Raw genomic sequence first — 25463 nt, 5'->3', positions numbered from 1 at the left:
CATCGTTGACTTTCTACTGATTTATCTTTAGCTTTATTTAAAGTTTTGGTCTGACTATTAAATAAGTTCAATATTCCCTGGGTTGTTACCTGTCCAAAGATTTAGGCTTATCCATTCTTGATTCATCCCACTTGATTACTATTAGCAATTTGGTTAAACTCACATTTAATACTTCAAATCAACTATTAATACTTCAAGTATAAGCAAATATCCTGTTCTCCACTGTATAGTATGTAGTAAAGTATAATTGGATTGAAATCTTATTTTTTGTGTGTGGTAATTTTGTAAAATCAAAGTTTCTTGGTAACCTTGTGCTGAGAACAGTTTGATCTGCAAGAACAATAATATACCCGGTGTAATTTTATAAGTGAGGTCAAGGGAGGATTTAGTATGCGTAGACCTTACATTTACCTTATGTGAGGTGGGGAGAATTCTGATAGACCCTCGGCTAAAGAAAAGCATTTTAAAAAAATGTTTGAAAAATACAATAGTAAAGCACAATTTGATATGCAATGTCACGAATTCGTATACTAATATCTCCTTGTTTATGCTAATTTTAGTTTAGTTTTTCATGTTTTATTGTTAACATTGTAAAATTAAAGAAGAAAAAATTAGTGAATGCCGTAGTGTTTCAAAATTTGTTCACGTTATTCAAGACCATTGAAATCGTAATACAATATCTCTAGTGCCTCTCGTTCATTAACTGAATGTAAAAGATTTTAATTTTGGATTAGTTTCATCTTAAAATCAGTAATTAGAAATCTATGGCTTATTAGAGGTTTCAGGTTTGAATTATGTAAATACAAAAAAATTGTGGCAGAGATATTTCCTCTTTAATGAGCCTTACATAACGCGAATCTAAATTAATCGCGGCTCAATACAAATACCAAATACCGGATGAGAAAAAAAAAAAAAGGTGACCATACCTTCCTCTAAACACTAGCAATCAAGGATTCACTCTTCCTGCAAGATAAAAGAAAAAGGGTAGTGAAATCTAAGTTGACAGGAGCCAAAGATTTACAGTAATTAATTCAAGGAAAAAAATACAAAAAACAAAGAAGAACTTTTGAAATTGTGTATAACTTTCTTCGACAACTTTGCCTCCATTTCCGATTCAATTACACAAGCCTTTGAAAACATATATTTTTCAAAATATGTTACTTTGTTCACTCTCTATTGAATGTGATGTTTCACTTGAAAACAAAATTGACCCACGTTGATAATTAATATCAGATTTTTTTCTTAAAATGCAAAAAAAAATAAAAAAAATCATTATACTCCTCTATAACTTTAGTTATTTATGTTTTATTTCAGAAAACAAAAGATAACATGTCACCACAAAAAATAAATTAAGTTCAATATTAATTAAGATGCAGATCAAATTACTCGCTCTTTCCAATTCATATAAAAGCAATTGTAGTTTGAGATAACATAAAATGTTTTATCCAAAATTATTTTAAACGACTTAGACAAGATTCAAAGAACTCAAGACCATTCAAATTATTAGACGTAAAATACAATCAAACATCTCTATAATAATCTCGTTTCTTTCGATATTTATTGGCTTCTATAGTAAAGCATTGCGAATTAATTCTTAGTTTTATTTATTTTATTTTTATTGTATTGTTAAAAAGGACATATATTATAGTAACATACTATAAAAATTGATTTCGAGAAAAACTTGACTTTTATAATCATGATATTATTATATATATATATATAGATTGATACAGAAGGATCTGAATGTATATTGGTATCTAATGAAATACTTTGAACTCCATATACATAATCAAGTAACACAACAAAAATTGAGACGAATAGAGAGTAAATATAAAATATTCTAACCGCATATCTACATTACATAAAATGTTGGCAAAGAAAGGAGTAGAATCAAGTGGGAAACCTACAATCTCCATTACTCTCATGTCTTTTCCTTCCACATAATGACACAATATGACTACGACACCATTCCACACCCAACGCTCGTCCCCTCTTTTGAAAGCACACAAAGATTCATTACCATACCAAACCCCTCAACGTCGACTTAGGCGTTTGTCCATAAATTTTTCTTTTCTTTTTTCTATTTTTTTTATTTTTAAAAATGTATTTGTACATAAAATTTTGCAAGTTTTTGAAAAAATTTCGAAAATAAATTTTTTAAAAATCAAACTTTTCAAAAAGATTTTCCCCACTCACAAAGCTGCAATACTTTTTTCAAGTGAAATGCATGTCTAAATGTAATTTCAAATTTCAAATACCATTTTCCAACTTAACTTCAAATACTACTTTTTCCCAAAAATTATAATTTTTATGTCGAAATGCCTGCCCAGGTGCATGACGGAGCTAGATCTTTGAATATGTATTCAGAAAAATTAAGTAGCTTTTATTTTAATTTTATATTTGTAACTAGTAACTAAGATATAATGAAAGTTCAGAATCTATAAACTTAAATTCTGGTTGAGTATGCAGTAGGTGGAATCACTTCCAAGTTCCAAGTTCTTTACCCATCCTCTGAAAGTGCGTTTCTTGCGGGCAGATATTGATTCACTTGTCCCTTGCTTTTTTGCAAGGATCGCATACTATTAATGTATGTACTTTGTCCCAACATTTTACTGCTCCTTTAATTCTTACTGAAAAATCATGGCAGAATTTGAAATACAATTGTCAAAATAATTCTATGCGGTTGGAAAGTATTGAGTTGAATTTATAAAAATAATATCTCAAGTTCAAGTTGAGAAATAGTTTGCGTGCATTATTTCTTAAACATTAGTGGTACAATTATCTATGTTGGTTGAAAATAATAGATAAATAAAATAATTAAATTGCGTGCAAATTAAATTGAACACTATTTGTATAAAAAAAAATATTGTGCGAGGAGCCTCCCTCCCCCCTTCCCCCTCTTCCCAAAATGATCACAAACTTAGATAGCGTTTGTTCATAAAAAAAGGTTTCCTTTTTAAAAATTTAAATATATTTATCCATGAAATTTGTTAGTTTTTGATAAAAAATTAAAAATAAATTTTTTCATATCTAAATATAATTTTAAATTTTAAATATTATTTTTCAACTTAAATGTAAATACTAGTAATTTTTATGTTGAAACGCTTACTTAGTGTTTCAATTCATTGCTAAGACTTGGGCTTTATCCATTGCCCGCCTTTTGATGTGCAATCAATTAAAGTGATGGTAGTATTTCCCGTAATCAACCCCACTTCCAACCGAGAGGTAAGCAACCTCCACTTTCAATCAAGAGGTAAGCAACCCCCACTTTCAATCAAGAGGTTGTGAGTTCGAGTCTCCCCAAGAACAAGGTGGGAAATTCTTAGAGGAAAGTATACCGAGTTTCTATTTGGAAACAGACTCTCTGCCCTAGGCTAGGGGTAAGGTCTGCGTGTAGTATTTCCCGTAAACCTCTCCTAAATCCTCCCTGCCTCACCAAACCTCCCTTCGGCTTTCCCCCACAAGAACCTTCCTCCTCTACAACCCCTTTATATACCTATCTTTTCTTCCTCTCCTTTTTATACAAACAAAAATTGATCCCTCTCTTTCTTTCTCTGTGTACAGAAAAGATAAGGTCGAGCGCATAGTGTTTCAGTTGTATATTCATTTCAAAACAAAATACTCTGTTTCTGAACCTCAGTTTGCTCTGTTTTCCCCAATGGCTTCTTCCTCTGTTTTCTTCACTCTTTTCACTTTCTTCTCACTCTTCCTTTTCTCCTCCTCCGCAGAAACATTAGTTTTCCCTTTAACACATTCTTTCTCGAAAACCCAATACAACAGTACTCATCAGCTCCTCAAATCCACCTCCGCTCGCTCCGCCACTCGCCTCCACCACCACCGTCAAGTCTCCCTCCCTCTCACTCCAGGAAGTGATTACACGCTCTCCTTTTCCCTTGGCTCTCAAACTATTTCCCTCTACATGGATACTGGAAGCGACGTCGTTTGGCTCCCTTGCCACCCTTTTGACTGTATTCTATGTGAAGGCAAGTATAACCCTTGTACTATCCCTAACCCGGGCCCACTTAATCTCACCTCTGCTGTCCCCGTCACGTGCAAGTCACGCTCCTGCTCCGCCGTCCACTCCTCTATGTCTTCCTCTAACCTCTGCGCTATGGCGAAATGCCCGCTCGAAGACATTGAAATTTCCGACTGTAAATCTTACACGTGTCCACCTTTTTACTATGCTTATGGCGACGGGAGTTTCATTGCGAAATTATATAGCGATAAATTATCAATGCCCACGTCATCGCCGTCGTCGCTAATTTTGCATAATTTTACGTTCGGCTGTGCTCACAGTGCACTTGGTGAACCTATTGGAGTAGCTGGTTTTGGCCGTGGGAGACTTTCTTTACCGGCTCAACTCGCTATTAACTCACCGGAAATCGGAAATTTCTTCTCTTATTGCTTGGTTTCTCATTCTTTTGATACTACAAAAGTTCGTAAACCGAGTCCGCTCATTCTCGGTCGTTACTCAGTTGATGAAAAAATGAAGCAAATGAAAGATTACGAAATTGGTTATGCTTATACTCCTATGCTCGAAAATCCAAAACACCCGTATTTTTACTGCGTCGGACTTGAAGCAGTGACTATAGGGAAAATGAAGATTCCGGCGCCGGCGAGTTTGCGGCGAGTCGACGGCAGAGGAAACGGGGGAATGGTGGTGGATTCTGGTACGACTTTTACTATGTTGCCGCATGTGTTTTATGAAACAGTGGTAACTGAATTTGATAAACGAGTTGGACCGGTTTATAAGCGAGCGAACCCGGTCGAGGAACGAACCGGGCTTAGCCCGTGTTACTATTTGGATAAGGGTTCTTCAAATGTGCCACAGCTGCTTTTACATTTTGGGGGTAATTCCAGTGTGGTGATGCCTAAGAGGAATTACTTTTATGAATTTTTGGACGGTGGAGATGATGGGAAGTTAAAAAGGAAAGTGGGGTGTGTGATGCTGATGAACGGTGGTGTTGAAGAGGAAAGTGGGCCCGCTGGGTTATTGGGTAATTATCAGCAACAAGGGTTTGAGGTTGTTTATGATTTGGAAAAGAAGAGAGTTGGATTTGCCAGGAGGAAGTGCGCATCTTTGTGGGATGATTTGAACCAGCACTAATGTGCACCTTTGCGTAGCTGATCAGATTCGACGTTGACTTTGACTTTATGGTGAAGTCAAATTGGGTCGGACTACTTGATGAAATGGGTCGGGTAAGGATCCATGGATATTTTGGGAATAAGAAGTGGAATGTGGTTGATATTTTTTCTATTTTGTCATTGTATAGCTGGAGTTTTGGTACATATTAGACAAAAATAATTTGAAATATAGAAGGGAGAAATGAGGCAAAATGAATAAAATGTGTATGTAAATTTGTGGCATTGGATTTGTTAAATTCTTTTTTTGTTTTTGTAGATTATGTAAACTGGTGCTGAATGTAATTATTTTTGAAGATATTTATGATATTTGCTTTGTGTAATTATAAAAAATTATTAGGACATTAAAATCAAAGCCAATCAAATGCGCTTGCTGTAAATTTCTTTGATAGAATTATAGTGGGAAGGAGTCTTTGGCATTCCAATAATTTTGTGGAAGTTTACAATTATTGATACGTCCTCAAACTAAACAATGGCAGGCTCTCGCTTGTAACAAACATTTTTCTTTCCCTTTCTTGAAAATTGCCGAGTACAAACTTAGGTACAAAGTCATATGAACACAGAAGTCTTAAATTTAATTCAATTTAATTCGAAAGTTACGAACATTTCGAAATATAGACTTTATCTCATAAAGAGTTCTAGTTTCATTACTGTAAATTTATTGAATTTCGATTCAATACTTTCCAACAGCACGAAAGGTACAATTTTTAGGAATCAGAAACTGTTAAGTCAGCTTGAGTGAATCTTCAGCAAAGTAATGAATCGAAAGATATTGTGTATCATGCTGCCTGCTTCATCAAATTTTTGTTTTGGTGTGAACCTATTGGTCACCGTTTTGAGACGTGAAAGTAGATATTAGTACTTGTATTAAGAAATGCTATTTACATTATACTGGTAGAAATGTGATTCTTTTTTGAACCCCGTGTAATGTTTTATACACCGAACTACTTTTTATTTTATTTTAGCATGGGCACTTGTTGAAAATCATAATTTTCCTCGAAGCTTCAAGACAAATCTTTTTGCCACGTCCCACTAGTAGAAGGAGTTTATTAGACGCACTCATTAAATTAGTGTCACAAAATTTCATATTTGTCAAAAAAAAATTGGCCTCAAACTCAATGGTAAACTATGTACTAAGCTTGTGGATTTGAACCGATATTTCAATATTACAGGAGTAAATACTGAACTTTTATATTTACATATAGTATTTGACATTAAATAAAAGGAAAAATAAAATAATATCGAAAAGTACATTTCAAGTTAAATATTGAGAAAGTTTCAATGCTTTCAAACATGTTAAGTTCGTGTTCATAGAGAATTAAACTTTCATAACTTCTTAATTCAACTTCACAAATACTCCCTCCGTTCACTTTTACTTGACACATTTTGACTTTTCACGCTTCTTAAAGAATAATAAATAAATTGCATAGTTTACCATGATACCCATATTAACCGATACATATTTTATTGAATTTGATAAAATAATTGAAATGAGTAATAAATATTGTGGGTATAACAAGAGTTTTTTTGTCTTCTCTTGATATGCGTACAGTTATAAATAAAAATAAAAATTTATTATTAATATATATGTCAAATAAAAGTGGACAGAGAAAATATTATTTTTCCACTTTAATTCCGATATATTGTCCAATAACCAATTTAATTGAGTTGGAAGGGGAGCCAAAAATAAAGAAAATGACAAAGCACGCCGCCAATGGGATTTCAGATATTGCAGAAATCTGACGTCATATAAATAAGAGTCGCTAGTTTCGAAGACAAAAAGGTGGCCCTAAAATTTAAAAACGTGTGTGTCCGCTCATCGCTTAGCTGTCTCCCACTGTGTATTTGGTGCACTTCCCTATTAATTACACATACGTGTGCACTCATTATTATTTATCAATCCTTTTCGTTTCGTTTGTTTTTTATATGACGTGTCACTCTCTCCAGTTCTCCTTACAAATTGTTCGCATTAAACATTCTGCTTGCTTAACGTACTACTCCTACGTATAATTTTCTTCATTTTATAAGATGTTTTTGAAATAATGATATTTTAACATTTAAACTCTTTATTTTAAACTTAATATTTACTTTTATAATCATGAAAAATTATGATACGTCTAATACGACAAGTCTAAGGACATTTTTAGTATATGTGAAACATTTTTTATTTTATTTTTAAAATTTTTGCATTCAATTAAAAATTATTATGTACAATAAACAAAAGAAATAACAACCACGTAACTTCTTATCGATAGAACTTTCAATATAATTATCGATTACTTTAGCTTACCCAAATGGGCAAATTATTCCCCTTACAAAGAACTTAACTGTTAGTTCGAGATTTGGTGAGAGGCAGCCGTAGGACTGTGCGTAATTTGATAAATACCCATTTTTTGTACTGAAATAAATTTTTTTAATATTTGATATTCAATATAGTATATGGTTTAAGTTTTAAAAAAAATGGTATTAAATATAGTATTTGGTATTTTAAAACGAAATACTGAAATATCGATACCGTACCAAAATATATATTATATTACACAATACACATATTATTAATTCTAAAATAAATATAAAAATTCTAAAATTTTACTTTCCTTTATTCTGTAAGTTCAGCAATTAACTCTAAGCAAATAATAAGACATTTCTAATGATCAAATTTATAGCCCGTTTGACCAAACTTCAAAAATCAGTTTATTTTGAGAAATACTTTTCTCAAAAGTACTTTTAGTGAGAAATAGTTTGTATTTGGCTAATTAGTTTGAAAAACACTTCTGAGCAGCAATTAGTGTTTGGTCAAGCTTTAAAAAATTGCTTCTAAGTGTATTTTTCTCAAAAGTGCTTATCAAAAAAGTATATTTAGAGAGAAGCTACTTTTGTCTGCTTCTTCAAAACTGCATCTGTTTCTCCTCAAAAGCACTTTTTTCCTTTCAGAAGCTTGCCAAACACCTCAATAATTGGCCAAAAAAAGCTTGGCCAAACAGACTATTATTCCTTTATGGACAAGTGAGGCTTGCTTAGTTGGTAAAAGCACCTCCACCTACGACCGTTAGGTCCTGGGTTCGAGTCACCATGGAGGGGAAGTGTGAAAACACTATAGATCCTCATAATTTGGGAGGGGTATAAAAAAAAAATTATTCCTTTATGTACAGTTTTCTCTCTCTGGGTTGATATTTGACAAAACTTTTATCAACAAACGTTTTTAATTTTGTACTTTTGAGTACTTTAATTAAGAATATTACAATCTATGACACTATGCACTAGTTAGTATTCAAAACAAATAAAACGAAGTTACTAAACCGAATAAATCGAAATTGAAAGCGAAAGGCGAAAAACCAAACCATATCGAATTTAATTAAGTAAGGTATTGGTATAACATTTAAGAAATCGAATATCGAAAATATCGAACCAAAATATCTAAATACCGCATCGTACCGATCGACGAACACCCTAGAGACAGGACTAGCTAGTAATATGTTTAGTACAAAACTAATTAAAATTATATGGAGATACTTCTCTGATACGATATCTACTGGAGTATATATGAATGATATTACACTTTACGTAATTAATAAAGAATAGTAGGTATAGCATGTAGAGGAACTTAAATTAGACTTTCAGTTTGACATTCGGGTTACAGTTTAGTAATTTAGTGGTCAATGGAGTGAAAAAAAAAACTTTGAAAGACCAGAATTTAAATCTTAGCAGGGACAACAAAAAAAAGTAAAGTAACCCCCCCCCCCCCCCAAATATGATAAATAGAAGGCAAAATATCTTACAATTCTCTAAACTTGACACAAATTATTAATTTCTATCTTAAATTATTCGTGGTCTTAACTATCCACCTCAACTTGGCCTTTTTAGAGCCAATACCCCACTGGACGCTGATGTGGCAAAGAGTGTGGGTGCACTCGTCTGCCACGTGGATTTTTTTATATATGTGATTTTTTTTTAAAAATAAAATATATTTTTACCTTTATAAGTATGTTACTTTTTTAGATAATTTTTTTCGAATACAATTTAGGCAGAATAGTCTGGGAGACACTTGTACTAGTTTGGTTTTGTCATCTCGGTCCCTCTACTCTACAAAGTTTCAACCGGATACTTGAACTCGATCAAAATATAAGTTTTAAACATCTCTGTTGCTCACTCGCTTGACAGGAAAGACACATCATATCCACCTCAGCTAAATTAATGCCACATCATTATTTATTACAAAATATAGTATTTTTTATAAAAAATCCAAATCTATCCCCTTTTTCCAAAAAATAAAATCCCAAACAGTCCTTTCTCTTCCACTATTCCATTTCTCAATCTTATACCCGCCATAACCGGATATCACCACCCCTTCCTCCTTCGTCTGCAAATACATAACCAAACTCACATTTGGTTACAATTTTCAATCAGTTCTTGTTATCCCCATTGTATTACTGTTACCGGTGAATCTCTCCATAACCATCTGTACACTCCTCTTCTTCACTTTTAGTATCACTTCTCAAAATCCAACTACTCCCTCTGTCTACAACCTGTTTAGCAAAATACTACAGAAAGTACAATGCTTAACCACCACAATTTAAAATATCTCATAAAGTCAAAGTAAAATAAAGAAAACCATATGAAAATTATGAAATTCTTGTACTAGTAGTAGCATCTTCCCTGACACCATTGTTGAAATCGAATTTTAGAAGGGGAACTAAAATTGAAGCAGCCTGTTTCATGATTTAAGCCATAAATTTCAATTGATTATTTTGACTCCACTTAACAGCAAAAAGTAAACATGCAAGTGATTATTTATACTAACCTCGGAAAATCCATGAATTCAGGTCTTCTCATAAGAAATTAAAAAAAGAAAAACTCAAAATTAAATAAAATCATAGGGAATTTTTTTTTTTGATGGCAGAAACAGACGCTTTCAATAAGGGATTGCTTTGGGTTTTTTCTTTTTGGGCGGTGTGGGGTTGGGGGAGAAGAAAGGAACAAAAAGAAAATGCAACGAGATGGGGTGGGGTGCTAGGAAAAACGATTAAGTCTTCTGTTTTGCTTATGTTCATTTTTTTTTTTACTTTTTTGACTTTGTCTTTTTATTTGTTTTCTCATCTTATTTTAACAATTTATTGTTCGAAATATTCATATTCACTCTCACTGCCCCGCGTGAATTACACCCCTTTTGTCCAGCTTAATTTTTTGTTGCCACATGTACTCGGTCAAAGGTCAGAGGTATTTAAAAGTTCTGTTTTGCACGAGATCAAGTGTCCGGTTGAAACTTTGTAAAGTAGAGGGACCGGGATGACAAAACCAAACTAGTACAGATAATTCTTTTGAATACAATTTATAATAAAACTTGGATAGAACTATATTATTTAGGCTAAATTTTTTTATTTGGCTAAAAATAATAAAGTTTTAATTAATCTTTTTTTTGAATTTGACTTGATAATAAAGATTTATACAATTTAAATAAATAGTCAAGGCATCTAAAAAGTTATAAAAATACATAGTTTGAAATTAATTATTTTTGCTATTAATCACGCCCAACTCTAGTCCTAAAAAGGATAAGCGATCACTGCAAATATAATCCGGTCTAAAAGTCCGGAGTCGAATCCTACAGAGAACTAAAGCTTAGCTATATCTGTTTAATATCATTAAAAAGACAAGTTTAATAATTTTCTAAATTATAAAGATTGAGATTTATATTTCTAATTAATTAACTAGCAAATACTAGAAAGCGGTAAAATTATCAACTAACGAGACAAAGGGTTGGAGACTAAATTAAGGAGGTCTATAGTTATGATTTCCCCAATTGTCGAAATCCTTACAGCTATGTTCTCTACAATTTCGCCGGTGTATTCTCTATTGATGGTGAGTACTTTAGGTGCCGTAATTCTCTCTCGAGCAACTACAACAATTTACTAGGCATATTCTCTCGAACTACGCTAGTTGACTTTATCTAACCGCTCATTATGACCACGTTAAGGCTTTGTTATTTCTAAACCTGCCTTTAAACTCACTGTATTGATTTCGCACATACATCAGGAGTGACGTTGTTCAACAACTACCTAAATATGTACTCTCTCTCGAGCAGTACACGCTAAATAGGCACAGTCAATTGATGGTCACTCAATCAACAACAACAAATACGTAGTTGAACAAGTAGAGAAATTCAACGGCTTAATTATATAAAAATATAACAAGTATTTATCCTACAAAAGGTTCCATCAAAACCCTAGAAAATGAATTAGTTATTCATAATAGTATGCAAAAATACAATACTAGAATTCATAAGCAATAATGGAAATAGGAAGAAGGAACTGAAAAACTCGTGAAAGAATTCTCCGCCTTGCTCCCAGTGTGTTCTTACCTCCTTAGGTCTAAAAACAAGTTTTCTCTTGACTTGGGCGAGTTTGTTGAGTTTATATAGGATTAGGATAAGTTTCCCATGCTTTACACATTAGCCCTTGGACTTTCTCGGCCTTTTCCAGATCGATCGCGGCCGCGGGCCAACTGCGGTCGTTTTAGACTATTCTGTTTTGCAACTTTTTCCACCACGTTTCAGCCGCAGTCGCGGTGGACTATTGCCCAGTTTTTCTTCGTCTTTTCTTGCTTGTTTTCATCCGGGCTCTTCTCGATTGGTCTTGTATTTACATATTTGACCCCAAAATACTCTATATCCTCCTCCTAACTTGGAGTAGCTCCTGCAAAGCATAAAAACCTCAATTAGAGCATTTTGTTATCATTTAGCACTTAAAACATCAATAAAATATAGTTAATTTAGAGCATAAATAGCATCTACATCGCATAATATAGGCTACTATCAACACCCCACATTTAAACCATTGCTCGTCCTCGAGCAATCAAACTACACTTTATATATAGACATGACCTTTTTAAACAATTCCCCTAACTCGTCACACCAAGAATACTTAAAATAGACTAAGCACAAAAGCGTAACATCTTCACCTCAAGAATTGATTCGCAAGTACAATCCATTATTCACAACTTGACCACTTACTCAAACATAGAGGTCACTGACATTACCTCTCCTTCATGAATCAAGTGCCCTCACACAACAAAAGAGAGTAGTTCCATACAATAAAATTCAAGAACACTTATGAACTCAAGATAGAACTAATTCACTCACTCTCATTGATATGCCACAAAAGATGCACCATAGGCATTCCCGTAGTGTACTACTCTACTAATCGAGCTCATTCAGTCTAGGATCAAGTAAGACTTTATTTGGTTGTATTGTAGGCTGCGGGTCGGGTAAAATATTTGGATATAAGAGTGACTACACCTCCTAGAGCACTTTAATACATATACTTTAATATTCCAGCCCATACTTATGTCAAACCATAACTCCACCTTCACATCAATGTATATTATCCCATACTTCTTTAAGCACAATTACATCAAGAGTCACCACTTATCAAGGAATATTTTTTTCACAGCAATACAACTAATTTTTTTTCAATTCAAGTGGCTCTTACTTTTTCAAAACAGTGCACTTTTCTCTTTATTTCATTAATTCCACTCAAAAGCCAAACCAACCATCCCACACTTTAACTTTTACAAAGTTCATAACAATTCAAGTGCTCATGAGAGGTTAGAAGGTTCAAATAGATGGTTAATTCAAACAAATGGGTAAGGTTTGTAATGTGGTTGCCAAAGAAACTAGATTACAAGCTCAAAGGGGTTAACTACGATACATAACAATTAGGCGGGTAAAATATACATATCTGGCTCAACAAAGAAATGCCTATATCACTTTCAAGACTGAACAAAACTACTATTTCGCTTTGTGTTAACGGTGAAAATGGTAATAACAATTAAATTTCATTAAGTGGTTCTAAAAATACGTGATCTATTTTTATGCTAGTTGTTAGGCGATTGATGCTATGTGAAAGACTTAGAAACGAGATAAGATCTTAACAAGGAGATGTTAATCAAACTGAATCATTGTCAATCGGGGCCTCGAGCTTGCCTATTCGAGGGCCTCGGGGTCGAGTCCGAAGCTCGGCTGGGAGCTATCGAGGGTGATCGATTGAGACTAACAGTTATAAATAAATCAATTACGGCTCTTTGTGGCCAATAATAAGCAATAAATGACGAACTTTAAGTAGAATACAATAAATACGAGTAATAAATGAAGTAATGAAATCAAGAAAATATGTTAGAGAGAAGAGAGAATGTTCTTGAGTCTTTAGTATTGAGCAACAACTATTTACATATGACAAGGATCCCCTTTATATAAGAGGGAAAATCCCAACATAGTAAAAATACATTCATTACAAAGATATGGGGCTGGACCAGCCATTTAATGCCTTGATTCGCATTTTGGGCTAGTCCACTAGACTTGACCTGCCATACGCACGTGCCTTGGGAACTCCGCCTCGATCCACCGAGACCGGTAATTCACATTGTCTCGGGGCCGGTTATTACTTATACTATCTCGAAGTCGAATTGTCGAGAATTCTCAGAATCGATCACTAGAAGCCCTCGAGATGCCGTGATGCTTGTGAAATCGAGCCGTCGATTTCCACCGTATACAGATAGTCCCTATGTTTCCTAGAACAAAGTGATAGGAAATGATCCTAAGCCCATACTCCGTAAGCATCATCGCTATGATGCCAGTCTATCAGAGCATTAAATGTCATACTCAAAAAGTCGCGCAAGGGTCGCCGTCAAACACAACTATCGAGAAGCCCACAAACCGCTATTGGTTCGTCCTTTCCGCTGCCCACACGGCTCCTATAAATGCATCAATCGTTTGATAATTCATATTTTCTCAACATCTTCAAATTTTCAAGGCCAGACCCATCCCCTTTCGCATTTTTTATTCTTCCGTTTTTGATCCTTTGTCTACTTCCTCAGAAAAGTTTTCCCACCATCATGGCTAGAACTTCCAAGACAGTTCCTCGGAAAGACGAGGCTGCCTCTTCAACCCGAACATCCAAAGGAAAGCCCAAATTGATACCTACCATTGAACAATGTACTTACATCGGGTTCGACATGACGAAGGATTTCACCGTCGAGAAACCTTCATCTACACCGGGCCGATGCGAACACGTGTCCCGGTACATTAGCATTGTGACCGACATAAGGAAAGTGAAGGAAGACTGCTAATGGGAGGAGGCATTGTTGGTTGATATTCCCCGCTCTAACGAGAGCATAACGGATCACAAAGCTGGTTTCCTTTATGTATATACTTACTTGTTCACTTTGGGTCCGGTCGATTATTCTAACCCTTTTTCCTTGGAGATAGATCCGGTTATTCTCAATTTCTGCGACAAGTACCAAGTGGCACTTGGTCAAATCTATCTGTCTTTCTGGAGGATAGTCTACATGCTCTACTACTTCTCCAATGGGGTCGAGGGCGAGAACTTTACCCTCGACCATCTGATCAGATTGTATAGCCCTCGATTTTATTGAGGTTTGATTAAGCTTCACCACTGGTCCAAAAATCATTTTTCTCGAGCACCGATGAGGACAAAGATCGAGGGTGGATGAGCAGGTTCGTCCGAGTGAGGACCTCGGACATCATCTCGACCAGGAGGATGCCATTCTCGGAGAAGTGGAATACACAGCGTAAGTATTTTTCCTTCGAACATGCTCTGTGATCTTCCTACCTCTTTCCGAAAATGATCTCCCCTTGGTTTATGCAGCTACCGCTTGGTATCCCGAAGCGGTTCAGGATCTGCCAGGATGGATTAGGCAGTTGGATACTTCGTTCCTGTATCTCGTCCGGTCTTGACCTGACCTAGCTAAAACGCAGTGGATGGCCAAGAATCATGGTAAAGTTCTTCTTACCACTTATATCTTAATCTTATGCTTCTCCCCGTATCCTTTGTGCTGATAAAGTTTGTCCATTGTGTTTGTGCAGGCCTTGGCAATGGTGTGCTGATGAGATCGCCTCCCGATGGCGAGGTGGAGACTTTGGTGCCCGATAAGGGCAAGAAAAGGAAAAATAAGGCGGCTGCTGATTCTCTTGAGGCAAAGAAACCTAAATCACGCCAGCCTCGAGCTGCCATCGGGACCTCAGCTTCAGCTTCCAGAGCCAGTACCGGCACTAGGGATGAAGATGATGATGATGTGGGCCAGTACCATTTGGTACAAAGAATGAGGTCGGGCGCGGGAATCCCGCAGGTGCCCCGACCGGAGGCCGCTGATCCGGGAATGGCCGGTTCGGATCGGTCCCGTGTAGTAGAGACCCTCGAGGAGGGTGTAAATGTGGTCCTCAATCCCGTGACCGAATGTGGTGCAGCCCCTACTGGGGAGACCATTGATGCTGGTCCCGAAGGGTTTGGGCCTGGAGCTCTCCGGGGGCAGGAATTGCCCCTTGGTGATATCGATTCCCTGGATGGCCTTAATTTGGGCCCTCAGTTCTCCTCTGGGGAGTTAAGGGATGATCAGGACCCGAATTCTGCCAACGTGGGGGGTCCTCTCAAGGGGGGAGGTGCGTTGATAAATAGGGATTATGATGAAATTTACACTCCTTCTTGCTTAAGTTTTGATTAAAAATGTGTACAAAATAGTCCCAAAGGCTCACATTTTGTACTTGATTGTAGGGTTTGGTCAACAAGGTGATAATTTATCAAAAACGTCACGACCCAATTTAGGATCGTGACCGACGTTTAGGAGCAAGTGCTCCCAAGTAAGCCTTATCGGTATTTTACAGAAAATCGGACAGAGTTTCCCCTGTTTTGGACTATTCCAAAAAATTTCTTGTCTCAAATCAACAACCAAACATCCTAATATCATACCAAATAATTGACAACTTATAAATCAACCAAAATGAGTTTCCACCATTACTAATCAACCCACTAACAACTAGAAATGCTAATTTTCTCCAACTTTGATAATAAAGAACGATACTCAGCATAAGACTATAATAAATAAATAATACTCATGACACTAAACGAATGACTATGGAGTAACTCTAGAATTCAAAGAATAGACCATAACAATAAATAAAATCTTCGTCCACGCGAACAAGTGCGAGGCTCACCAAGAACTATCAACCTGTGCGCTCTAATTAAGGAAATCCTCGCCTGCGTCAACTGCTGTCTCTGTAAAAAAAATTAGTGGGGAATGAGTCGCTAGCTCAGTGAGTAATAACACTTAACCACAACCGTTTTTATTGGGGACAAGTCAGAAAACATGCTAGTATCTCAAACAGATGACATCAAAATGCCCTTTCAGAAACAATAAATAATTTTCAGTCTCATCATGTTTTTCTTGTATTATAATACAATTAACAATTCAGTAATAAGTTCGGTAACCACTATATAATATCAATATTCACATTTGGGAGGTTTCAATGAACGGATCATGTAATCGGTATAATAGTGGACTTCTTCGCAAGAAGTCAAATATAACGGTAGTCCCTACTCGAGGGAAGTCGGTAACGGTATGCTAGTTCTACTTTCCCACTGGCGAGGGCTATAACGGTAATCTGTAATTACAAGGTGCACCAGGTCTAACGAACCCGCCATTAGCTACGGGATCCTTCAATGTCTACTCCCATTTATACTTGTCTCTGTAATCCGTATATACTCGCAGAAAATATTTTAAAACAATATAGGGCATTTCGATTTTTATCAAATCATGTAATTTAGTTTCAATAACGGTAAATCTTATTTCAGGTAACAGTAAAACGTATTTAGTAACAATGAGAATATTCAGAATAACTGTAATCGTCTAAAATAAATATAGTAGTATCATATCGAGTAAAGGACTTGTCCCACATGCAGATTCAAATCATTCGGTAACATGCTCATATTAAAATCATATGTAAATCATGCTAGTTGTAGAAATACAAATTGAGGTAAGGTTAGTACTCACAGTACTCGTGTGAAATACCAAACTCGTCACCTTGAGCGATCCGTACAACTTTCTTCAATCAATCTATAACCACATCAACATCGATCTCGTGCTAATTGCCTCATTTAGGCTAAATTCATCACTAATTTAGAATACCCAATTCTTCGAGTTTTATATTTTATCATCAATTCACCGAATTATATTTACCCATGCTACGAGTAATTTAAATTAGTCCAAAATTATTGAAATAAAAAGATATTTATATGGTTTATTCCCTTTACTGTTCAATTTTCTTAATCGTGTGCATAAATTGAAACTAAAATAACTTTATTGTCCATCATATTCCTTCTTAATTGGTACCTATCTTTTGTACTCAATACTAGACTCATAACATTTAAACCCAAATTCGATATTGTCATTGCAATACAGTTAATACCAAAACTCAATCCTTGCACCCTAACTTAATTTACACCTAACAAAGATCATATATAATGAGACTAGTTTAAATACAAATACACCAATACCCTTCTTTTTCCAAGTTAATTTATCCTACAATAACATTGACCAATTTCCAATTGCATAATTTGCCCAGAATAACTCTTATTGGTATTAAATTTCTTATACCTTATGAAACCCATTAAATATATGAACTGAGATAAAAAAAATTACCAGAAGAAAAGAACCTAGATGAGAAATTCGAGTATTTCCCGTAAGAAATAGTGCGTATTTAAAATTTCTCAAGTTTTGGTTCCACCCTTTTTCTTCTTCTTCTTCTCCCTTTTGAAATTTTGTTTTCTCGGCGATCTGAAGCTTCTCGTTTGTCCTTTCTTTTGTTTTGGCAAAATGGGCTTCGACCCTTTTTGCTTTACTTATTTTTTTTTTGAGTTATTTTGTTTTAGTAATTTGCTCCCTTTTTTTTAGTTATTATTATTATTATTATTTTACTTATAACCAATACCCTTATTAAATATAGGATATTACATCCTCCCCACCTTATGAAATTCGATCTCCGAATTTAGCTTAATTACGTACCTGTAAACTGAAACAAATGGGGATACTTCGCTTGCATATCTTTTTCTACCTCCCAAGTAGCTTCTTCAACGGTATGATTTCTCCATAAAACTTTAACGAAAACAATTTTTTTTGACCGTAGCTTTCTTACTTGTCTATCAACAATTGTCCTCGGCTCCTCCTCATAAGACAACTTCTCATCAAGCGATATAGTTAGTGCTTCAAGCACCTGAGATGAGTCTGATATACATTTTCTTAGCATTGAGACATGAAACACTGGATGAATAAAGGAAAACTCGGGAGGAAGTGCCAAACGATAAGCCATAGCTCCCACTCAATCTAGTATCTCATACGGTCCTATAAACCTGGGGCTCAGCTTGCCTCTTTTCCCAAACCGCATCACACCTTTCATAGGAGAGACTCGTAGGAACACTTTGTCTCCAATTGTGAACACTAAATCTCTTCTCCTCTTATCAACATAAGACTTTTGTCTACTTTGAGCTGTAAGCAATCTCTGTCTGATCAACTGGACTTTGTCCATTGCTTTTTGTACTAAGTCGGGTCCCAATAAGTTAGTCTCACCAGCTTTAAACCGTCTGATAGGAGAACGACATCTTCTACTATACAATGCTTCGTACGATGCCATTTGAATACTGGACCGGAAGCTATTGTTGTAAGCAAATTCAGCTAATGGTAGATAAGTGTCCCAACTACCTCCAAACTCAAGAATGCAAGCTCTCAACATATCCTCCAAGATCTGAATAGTACATTCAGACTGCCCGTCTGTTTATGGATAAAATGTAGTACTAAGATCTACTCATGTACCTAATGCTTCTTGAAATGATTTTCAAAAGCGTGAAGTGAACTGTGATCCTCTATCAGAGATGATGGATACTGGAACTCCGTGAAGTCGGACAATTTTGTTCATAAATATCTGTGCATACCTGACTCCACCATATGTAGTCTTCACCGGCAAAAAAAATGTGTTGATTTCGTCAGTCAATCTACAATCACCCATACCGACTCATAACCTCTAAGGGTTCGTGGTAGCCCGGTGACCAAAATCCATAGTAATTCTTTCCCATTTCCACTCTGAAATCTCAATTTATTGTAGTAGTCCTGCGGGTCGCTGATGCTCAGCCTTGACCTACTGACAAGTCAAACAACTAGAAACAAAGTTAGCAACATCTTTCTTCATACCTTCTCACCAATAAAATTACTTCAGGTCATGGTATATTTTTGTGGATCCAGGATGTATAGTGTATTTAGTGTTGTGAGCTTATTTAAGAATAGCATGTCTCAACCCATCTACGTCTGCTACACATAACCTGTCACCCATTCGAAGAACACCATCACTTTCAACAATCATATCCTTGATTTTACTAGCTAAGGCCTCATCCCTATATTTGCATAATCGTTCATCCTCATATTGGGTGGCCTTAATGCGCTCAACTAATGAAGACTTAGCCTGAGCACAAGCCAACAATGCCTCTGAACTTCCCATACTAAATCTGATACCTGTATCTTCTAGTCTCCGAATATCTTTGGCCAAAAGTCTCTTTGCAGGGGCTATATGTGCCAAACTCCCCATAGATTTTCTGCTCAATGTATCAGCCACTAGATTGGCTTTTCCAGGATGATATAAAATAGAAAAATCATAGTCTTTGAGTAGTTCCATCCACCGACGCTGCCGAAGATTCAGATCTCTCTGCAGAAAGATATACTTCAGACTTTTATGGTCTGTATAAATCTCACAAGTTTCGCCGTATAGATAATGCCTCCAAAGTTTTAGAGCAAATACCACTACAACCATCTCCAAATCATGTGTAGGATAGTTTTGCTCCTGCCTTTTCAATTGTCTCGAAGCATAAGCTATAACACGACCATTTTGCATGAGAACACATCCTAATCCCACCCTCGAGGTGTCACAGAATACTGTAAATCCTCCAGAACCTGATGGTAAGGCTAATATTGGTGCAATTGTCAGACACGTTTTGAGTTTCTGAAAGCTTTGCTCACATTCCTCCGTCCACTGAAACTTTGCATTTTTCTGTGTTAGCTTGGTCAGTGGCGCTGCTATTCTGGAGAAATCCTGCACAAAATGGCTGTAATAGCCTGCTAAGCCTAAAAAGCTGCGAATCTCTGTAGGAGAAGAAGGTCTGGGCCATTTCTGCACAGCTTTGGTCTTCTTAGGATCTACCATAATTCCATCTTTGGATGCAACATGTCCCAGAAATGATACCGAGTCTAGCCAGAATTCACACTTCGAGAACTTAGCATAAAGCCGATGTTCTCGCAATCTCTGCAACACTGTCCTGAGATGATTCTCGTGTTCTCCTTGGCTACAAGAATATATCAAGATATCATCAGTAAATACTATTACAAATCTATCCAGAAACAGCTTGAACACACTATTCATTAAATCCATGAATGCAACTGGAGAATTTGTCAGTCCGAAAGGCATCACAAGGAACTCATAGTACCCGTATCGAGTTCTAAAAGCAGTCTTAGAAATATCTTCATCTTTGATTCTAAGTTGATGATAACCAGAACGGAGGTCAATCTTTGAAAAGTGGGCAGCTCCTTGTAACTGATAAAACATGTCATCTATACGGGGCAAAGGATATTTATTGCGTATTGTTATCTTGTTCAACTGCCTGTAGTCAATGCACAATCTCAGGGATCTGTCTTTCTTCTTTACGAATAGTACTGGTACACCCATGGTGATACACTAGGTCTAATAAAACCCTTACCTAACAAATCTTGTAACTGTTGCTTTAGCTCCCTCAACTCTGCTGGTGCCATTCTATATGGGGGTATCAATATGGGCTGTGTGTCAGGTAGCAAATCAATATTAAAGTCTATTTCTCGTATTGGAGGCAATCCTAGTAAATCCTCAGGAAATACATCAGAAAATTCTCTCACTATTGGTACATTCTCAGCCTTCATAAAAGATACAATTTTGCAAGTCTCTGGAACCTGACTCCCTCTTAGAATAAAACTGGGTTCATTTGGTATCTCAAACTTAACTATCTTTGCATGCCAATCGACTATAGCATAGCAAGAAGATAACCAATCTATTCCCATCAACATGTCAATGTCAATCATATCAAGTACAATAAGGTCAGCTAGAGTATCTCTACCCTCAACCTGAATCTGATAAGCACGATACACGTATTCAGCTAACAAAGACTCTCCAACAGTAGTAGCAACTAGAAAAGAATCATTCAATAGCTCGGGCTGTCTACTAAATCTCAAAGCAAAGTACGAGGACACATAGGAGTGAGTAGATCCCGGATCAATCAACGCAAGTGCATCACATGAATAGACAGAAAGAATACCTGTAACCACTGCATTCGAGGCCTGAGCATCCTGTCTAGTAAATGCAAAAACTCTCGCCTGACCTTTACCAGCATTGCCTTGTCCTTGATTCACAGTAGCACGGTCTCCAGCACCTCGACCTCTATTTCCTATACCCGTAGCACCTGAAGTATTACGAGTAGTCTAAGTCAGTGCAACTGACTGAATAGAAGCTTGGTTGAAATTTCTCGGAGGCTGAGGGCAATCACTCAAGTGATATCCCAACTGGCCACACCGAAAGCACTCTCCAGTTAGAACACGACATTGGTCCAAATGTGATCTACCATAAGTCTGGCAAACTCGTGTAGTGGCATATATCTGCCCAGAATTATGATGTCCAGAAGTCCCCTATTACCTTGTCTATAATGTGGTATGTATGTGGACTGTGAAGACATGTGTGTCCCTGTCTGAGAACCTTGTTGTTGTTGTCCCTGATTTCCTGCTTTTCTATTTTCACTCAAACCACCACTAAAAGCCCCTCCTGTCCTGGCCTTCTTACATAAATCACTAGTTGCACGCTCCTCGCGTCCCTTGTTTTTAATCTTTCTAGCAAGGTCGACTACATCAGAGTAGGATAAAGTCTTCATCTGTGGGGATACTGCAGTGTATAGACGACCAACCAATCCATCAACAAACCTCTAAACTCGAGCTTCTTCGGTAGGCACTAAGTGAGGAGCATATATAGCCAGCTTGCAGAACTTAGTGTTATATGTTGACACATCCATATCTGGAGTTTGAACCAATCTCTTAAAGTCTCTAGCATATTGTTGCATCAGACCGTCCGGAAGAAAATGATTCTTGAACAACTTAGTGAACTCGTCCCATGTTAGTGGTGGTGCTTCTGCTGGCCTTCCTAGCAATACCTTTTCATACCATGTGTTGGTCATATCCTCTAGTTTGTATGCTACGAGTTCCACGGCTCTCTTACTAGAACATCCAAGAGCATGTAATGCCTTGAGTGTCCCGTCCAAGAAACTTTGAGGATCTGTTGAATTATCGGAACTTATGAATTTTGGTGATTTCAATTTCAGGAACTCGTGTAGGGATACTTCCTTATTCCCGAAAGGCTGAGTCTGTGTAGGTGCTTGTGTCTGTAAAGTAACCTGAGGAGCTGAACTTCTGCCCTGAGTAGGCACCAATGCCTCTAACACATTCAATAACCTTGCCACTGCATCTGCACGTAAGGCAACAGTAGGTACAACAGTTGGCACTGGTGGTGGAGTGTTCTGAACTCCCTGCTCTTGCATTTGATCTGGCATAATAGCTTGGGTTTGACCCATGTTCCCAACTTGAGGTTGAGGGGCAGTCTGTCTTCTAGTTTGATGAACCCCAACTTGACCGCCACCTCGGGTAGCACCACGTCTAGCAGATGAGGGTGTGCGTATCCTAGCCATCTGTGAAAAAAAAATTCCAAAGTCAATCTCAAGATATCTCAACGCACGATCAAATAATGAAAGAAGGGAAAACATTCCTAAATGTTCAGTAGCCTCGAGATCATAAGTATGGGTGCCTACAAACCCATGAACAAGACTCTACTAAACATTACTCCATGACTCGGGACTTAAAGCCTAAGCTCTGATACCAACTTTGTCATGACCCAATTTAGGATCGTGACCGGCGTTTAGGAGTAAGTGCTCCCAAGTAAGCCTTATCGGTATTTTACATAAAATCGGACAGATTTTCCCCTATTTTTGGACTATTCCAAAAATAATTCTGTCTCAAATCAACAACCAAACATCCTAATATCATACCAAATAATCGACAACTTATCAATCAACCAAAATGAGTTTTCACCATTACTAATTAACCCACTAACAACCAGAAATGTTAATTTTTCTCCAACTTTGAAAATAAAGAACGATACTCAGCATAAGACTATAATAAATAAATAATACTCATGACACTAAAAGAATGACTATTGAGCGACTCTAAGAATTCAAAGAATAGACCATAAAAATAAATAAAATCTCCGCCCACGCGAACAAGTGCGAGGCTCACCAAGAACTATCAACCTGTGCGCTCTAATTAAGGAAATCCTCGCCTGCGTCAACTGCTGTCTCTGTAAAAAAATTAGTGGGGAATGAGTCGCTAGCTCAGTGAGTAATAAAACGTAACCACAACCGTTTTTATTGGGGACAAGTCAGAAAACATGCTAGTATCTCAAACAGATAACATAAAAATGCCCTTTTAGAAACAATAAATAATTTTCAGTCTCATCATGTTTTTCTTGTAGTATAATACAATTAACAGTTCAGTAATAAGCTCGGTAACCACTGTATAATATCAATATTCATATTTGGGAGGTTTCAATGAACAGATCATGTAATCGGTAAAACTGTGGACTTCTTCGCAAGAAGTCAAATATAATGGTAGTCCCTACTCGAGGGAAGTCGGTAACGGTATGCTAGTTCTACCTTCCCACTGGCGAGGGCTATAATGGTAATCTATAATTACAAGGTGCACCAGGTCTAACGAACCAGCCGTTAGCTACGGGATCCTTCAATGTCTACTCCCATTTATACTTGTCTCTGTAATCCGTATATACTCGTAGAAAATATTTTAAAACAATATAGGGCATTTCGGTTATTATCAAATCATGTAATTTAGTTTCAATAACAGTAAATCTTATCTCAAGTAACAGTAAAACGTATTCAGTAACAATGAGAATATTCAGAATAACTGTAATCGTCTAAAATAAATATAGTAGTATCATATCGAGTAAAGGACTTGTCCCACATGCAGATTCAAATCAGTCGGTAACATGCTCATATTAAAATCATATGTAAATCATGTTAGTTGTAGAAATACAAATTGAGGTAAGGTTAGTACTCACAGTACTCGTGTGAAATACCAAACTCGTCACCTTGAGCGATCCGTACAACTTTCTTCAATCAATCTATAACCACATCAACATCGATCTCGTGTTAATTGCCTCATTTAGGCTAAATTCATCACTAATTTAGAATACCCAATCCTTCGAGTTTTATATTTTATCATCAATTCACCGAATTATATTTACCCATGCTACGAGTAATTTAAATTAGTCCAAAATCTTTTAAATAAAAAGGTATTTATATGGTTTATTCCCTTTACTGTTCAATTTTCTTAATCGTGTGCATAAATTGAAACTAAAATAACTTTATTGTCCATCATATTCCTTCTTAATTGGTACCTATCTTTTGTACTCAATACTAGACTCATAACATTCAAACCCAAATTCGATATTGTCATTGTAATACAGTTAACACCAAACCTCAAACCTTGCATACTAACTTAATTTACACCTAACAAAGATCATATATAATGAGACTAGTTTAAGTACAAATACATCAATACCCTTCTTTTTCCAAGTTAATTTATCCTACAATAACATTGACCAACTTCCAATTGCATAATTTGCCCAGAATAACTCTTATTGGTATTAAATTTCTTATACCTTGTGAAACCCATTAAATATATGAACTGAGATAAAAAAAAAATTACCAGAAGAAAAGAACCCAGATGAGAAATTCGAGTATTACCCGTAAGAACTAGTGTGTATTTAAAATTTCTCAAGTTTTGGTTCCACCCTTTTTCTTCTTCTTCTTCTCCCTTTTGAAATTTTGTTTTCTCGGCGATCTGAAGCTTCTCGTTTGTCCTTTCTTTTGTTTTGGCAAAATGGGCTTCGGCCCTTTTTGCTTTACTTATTTTTTTTTGAGTTATTTTGTTTTAGTAATTTGCTCCCTCTTTTTTTTCGTTATTATTATTATTATTATTATTATTATTATTATTATTATTATTATTATTATTATTATTATTATTATTATTATTTTACTAATTCTTTTTGTCGTTAGTTTAAGGATATATTACAAAAAACCAGCTCAAAAAGGAGTGAAAGCACAAGTACCAAGAACAAGGTCAAGCTCAGTCTAACAGGATCAGTGCGGCCACACACTATTCTGTGCGGTCCGCAAAGATGAATTTCAGAGAGCATGCAATTCAGGTAGCCAGGCAATGCGGCTGCAGAGTATTTTGTGTGGACCGCATTGACTTCATTGCGGCTGCACTCGACTTTGTGTGGTCCGTAAAGCTCAAGTTCAGAGAGGTGATATTTTGGAGGAACCTGGCCAATGCGGTCCGCAGTCCTTTTTATG

General features: G+C 36.3%; 3 protein-coding genes across 3 annotated transcripts; 1 reads left to right on the top strand and 2 right to left on the bottom strand.

Annotated features, from left to right (window-relative positions):
• The first annotated feature begins 3430 nt into the window (after nt 1-3430).
• Nucleotides 3431-5567, top strand: LOC107813114 (putative aspartyl protease At4g16563). Its single transcript, XM_016638326.2, has one exon. The coding sequence runs from the start codon at nt 3659-3661 to the stop codon at nt 5105-5107; it is 1449 nt and encodes a 482-aa protein (XP_016493812.1). The 5' UTR covers nt 3431-3658; the 3' UTR covers nt 5108-5567.
• Nucleotides 5568-17420: 11853 nt separating this feature from the next.
• LOC107813113 (uncharacterized) lies at nt 17421-18616 on the bottom strand. The gene is made up of 3 exons (XM_075218452.1): nt 18376-18616; nt 17992-18210; nt 17421-17431 (listed from the first exon to the last, which is right to left on the bottom strand). The coding sequence occupies exons 1-3, from the start codon at nt 18614-18616 to the stop codon at nt 17421-17423; spliced, it is 471 nt and encodes a 156-aa protein (XP_075074553.1).
• A 633-nt stretch (nt 18617-19249) lies between these two features.
• Nucleotides 19250-21917, bottom strand: LOC142162134 (uncharacterized). The gene is made up of 4 exons (XM_075218450.1): nt 21686-21917; nt 20762-21455; nt 19781-20501; nt 19250-19678 (listed from the first exon to the last, which is right to left on the bottom strand). The coding sequence occupies exons 1-4, from the start codon at nt 21915-21917 to the stop codon at nt 19250-19252; spliced, it is 2076 nt and encodes a 691-aa protein (XP_075074551.1).
• Between the last annotated feature and the right edge of the window lie 3546 nt (nt 21918-25463).

Source organism: Nicotiana tabacum, chromosome 1, assembly GCF_000715075.1.
Source record: "Nicotiana tabacum cultivar K326 chromosome 1, ASM71507v2, whole genome shotgun sequence".
In the NCBI taxonomy this organism is placed as follows: domain Eukaryota; kingdom Viridiplantae; phylum Streptophyta; class Magnoliopsida; order Solanales; family Solanaceae; genus Nicotiana; species Nicotiana tabacum.
Note: the sequence above shows the minus strand (reverse complement) of the source record. Positions and strands in the feature narration are given on the sequence as shown.

What these genes read in the sequence shown, in the direction of transcription:
- LOC107813114 (XM_016638326.2), top strand. Translation starts at nt 3,659, where the DNA reads ATGGCTTCTTCCTCTGTTTTCTTCACTCTTTTCACTTTCTTCTCACTC.
- LOC107813113 (XM_075218452.1), bottom strand. Translation starts at nt 18,616, where the DNA reads ATGGCATCGTACGAAGCATTGTATAGTAGAAGATGTCGTTCTCCTATC. An exon ending in ACGAGTCTCTCCTATGAAAG is followed by an intron (nt 18,211 to 18,375) that starts GTGTGATGCGGT and finishes AATGTATATCAG; the next exon opens with ACTCATCTCAGGTGCTTGAA.
- LOC142162134 (XM_075218450.1), bottom strand. Translation starts at nt 21,917, where the DNA reads ATGAAGACTTTATCCTACTCTGATGTAGTCGACCTTGCTAGAAAGATT. An exon ending in CATACCACATTATAGACAAG is followed by an intron (nt 21,456 to 21,685) that starts GTAATAGGGGAC and finishes GTAATACTTCAG; the next exon opens with GTGCTACGGGTATAGGAAAT. An exon ending in TATAGAATGGCACCAGCAGA is followed by an intron (nt 20,502 to 20,761) that starts GTTGAGGGAGCT and finishes TCATCAACTTAG; the next exon opens with AATCAAAGATGAAGATATTT.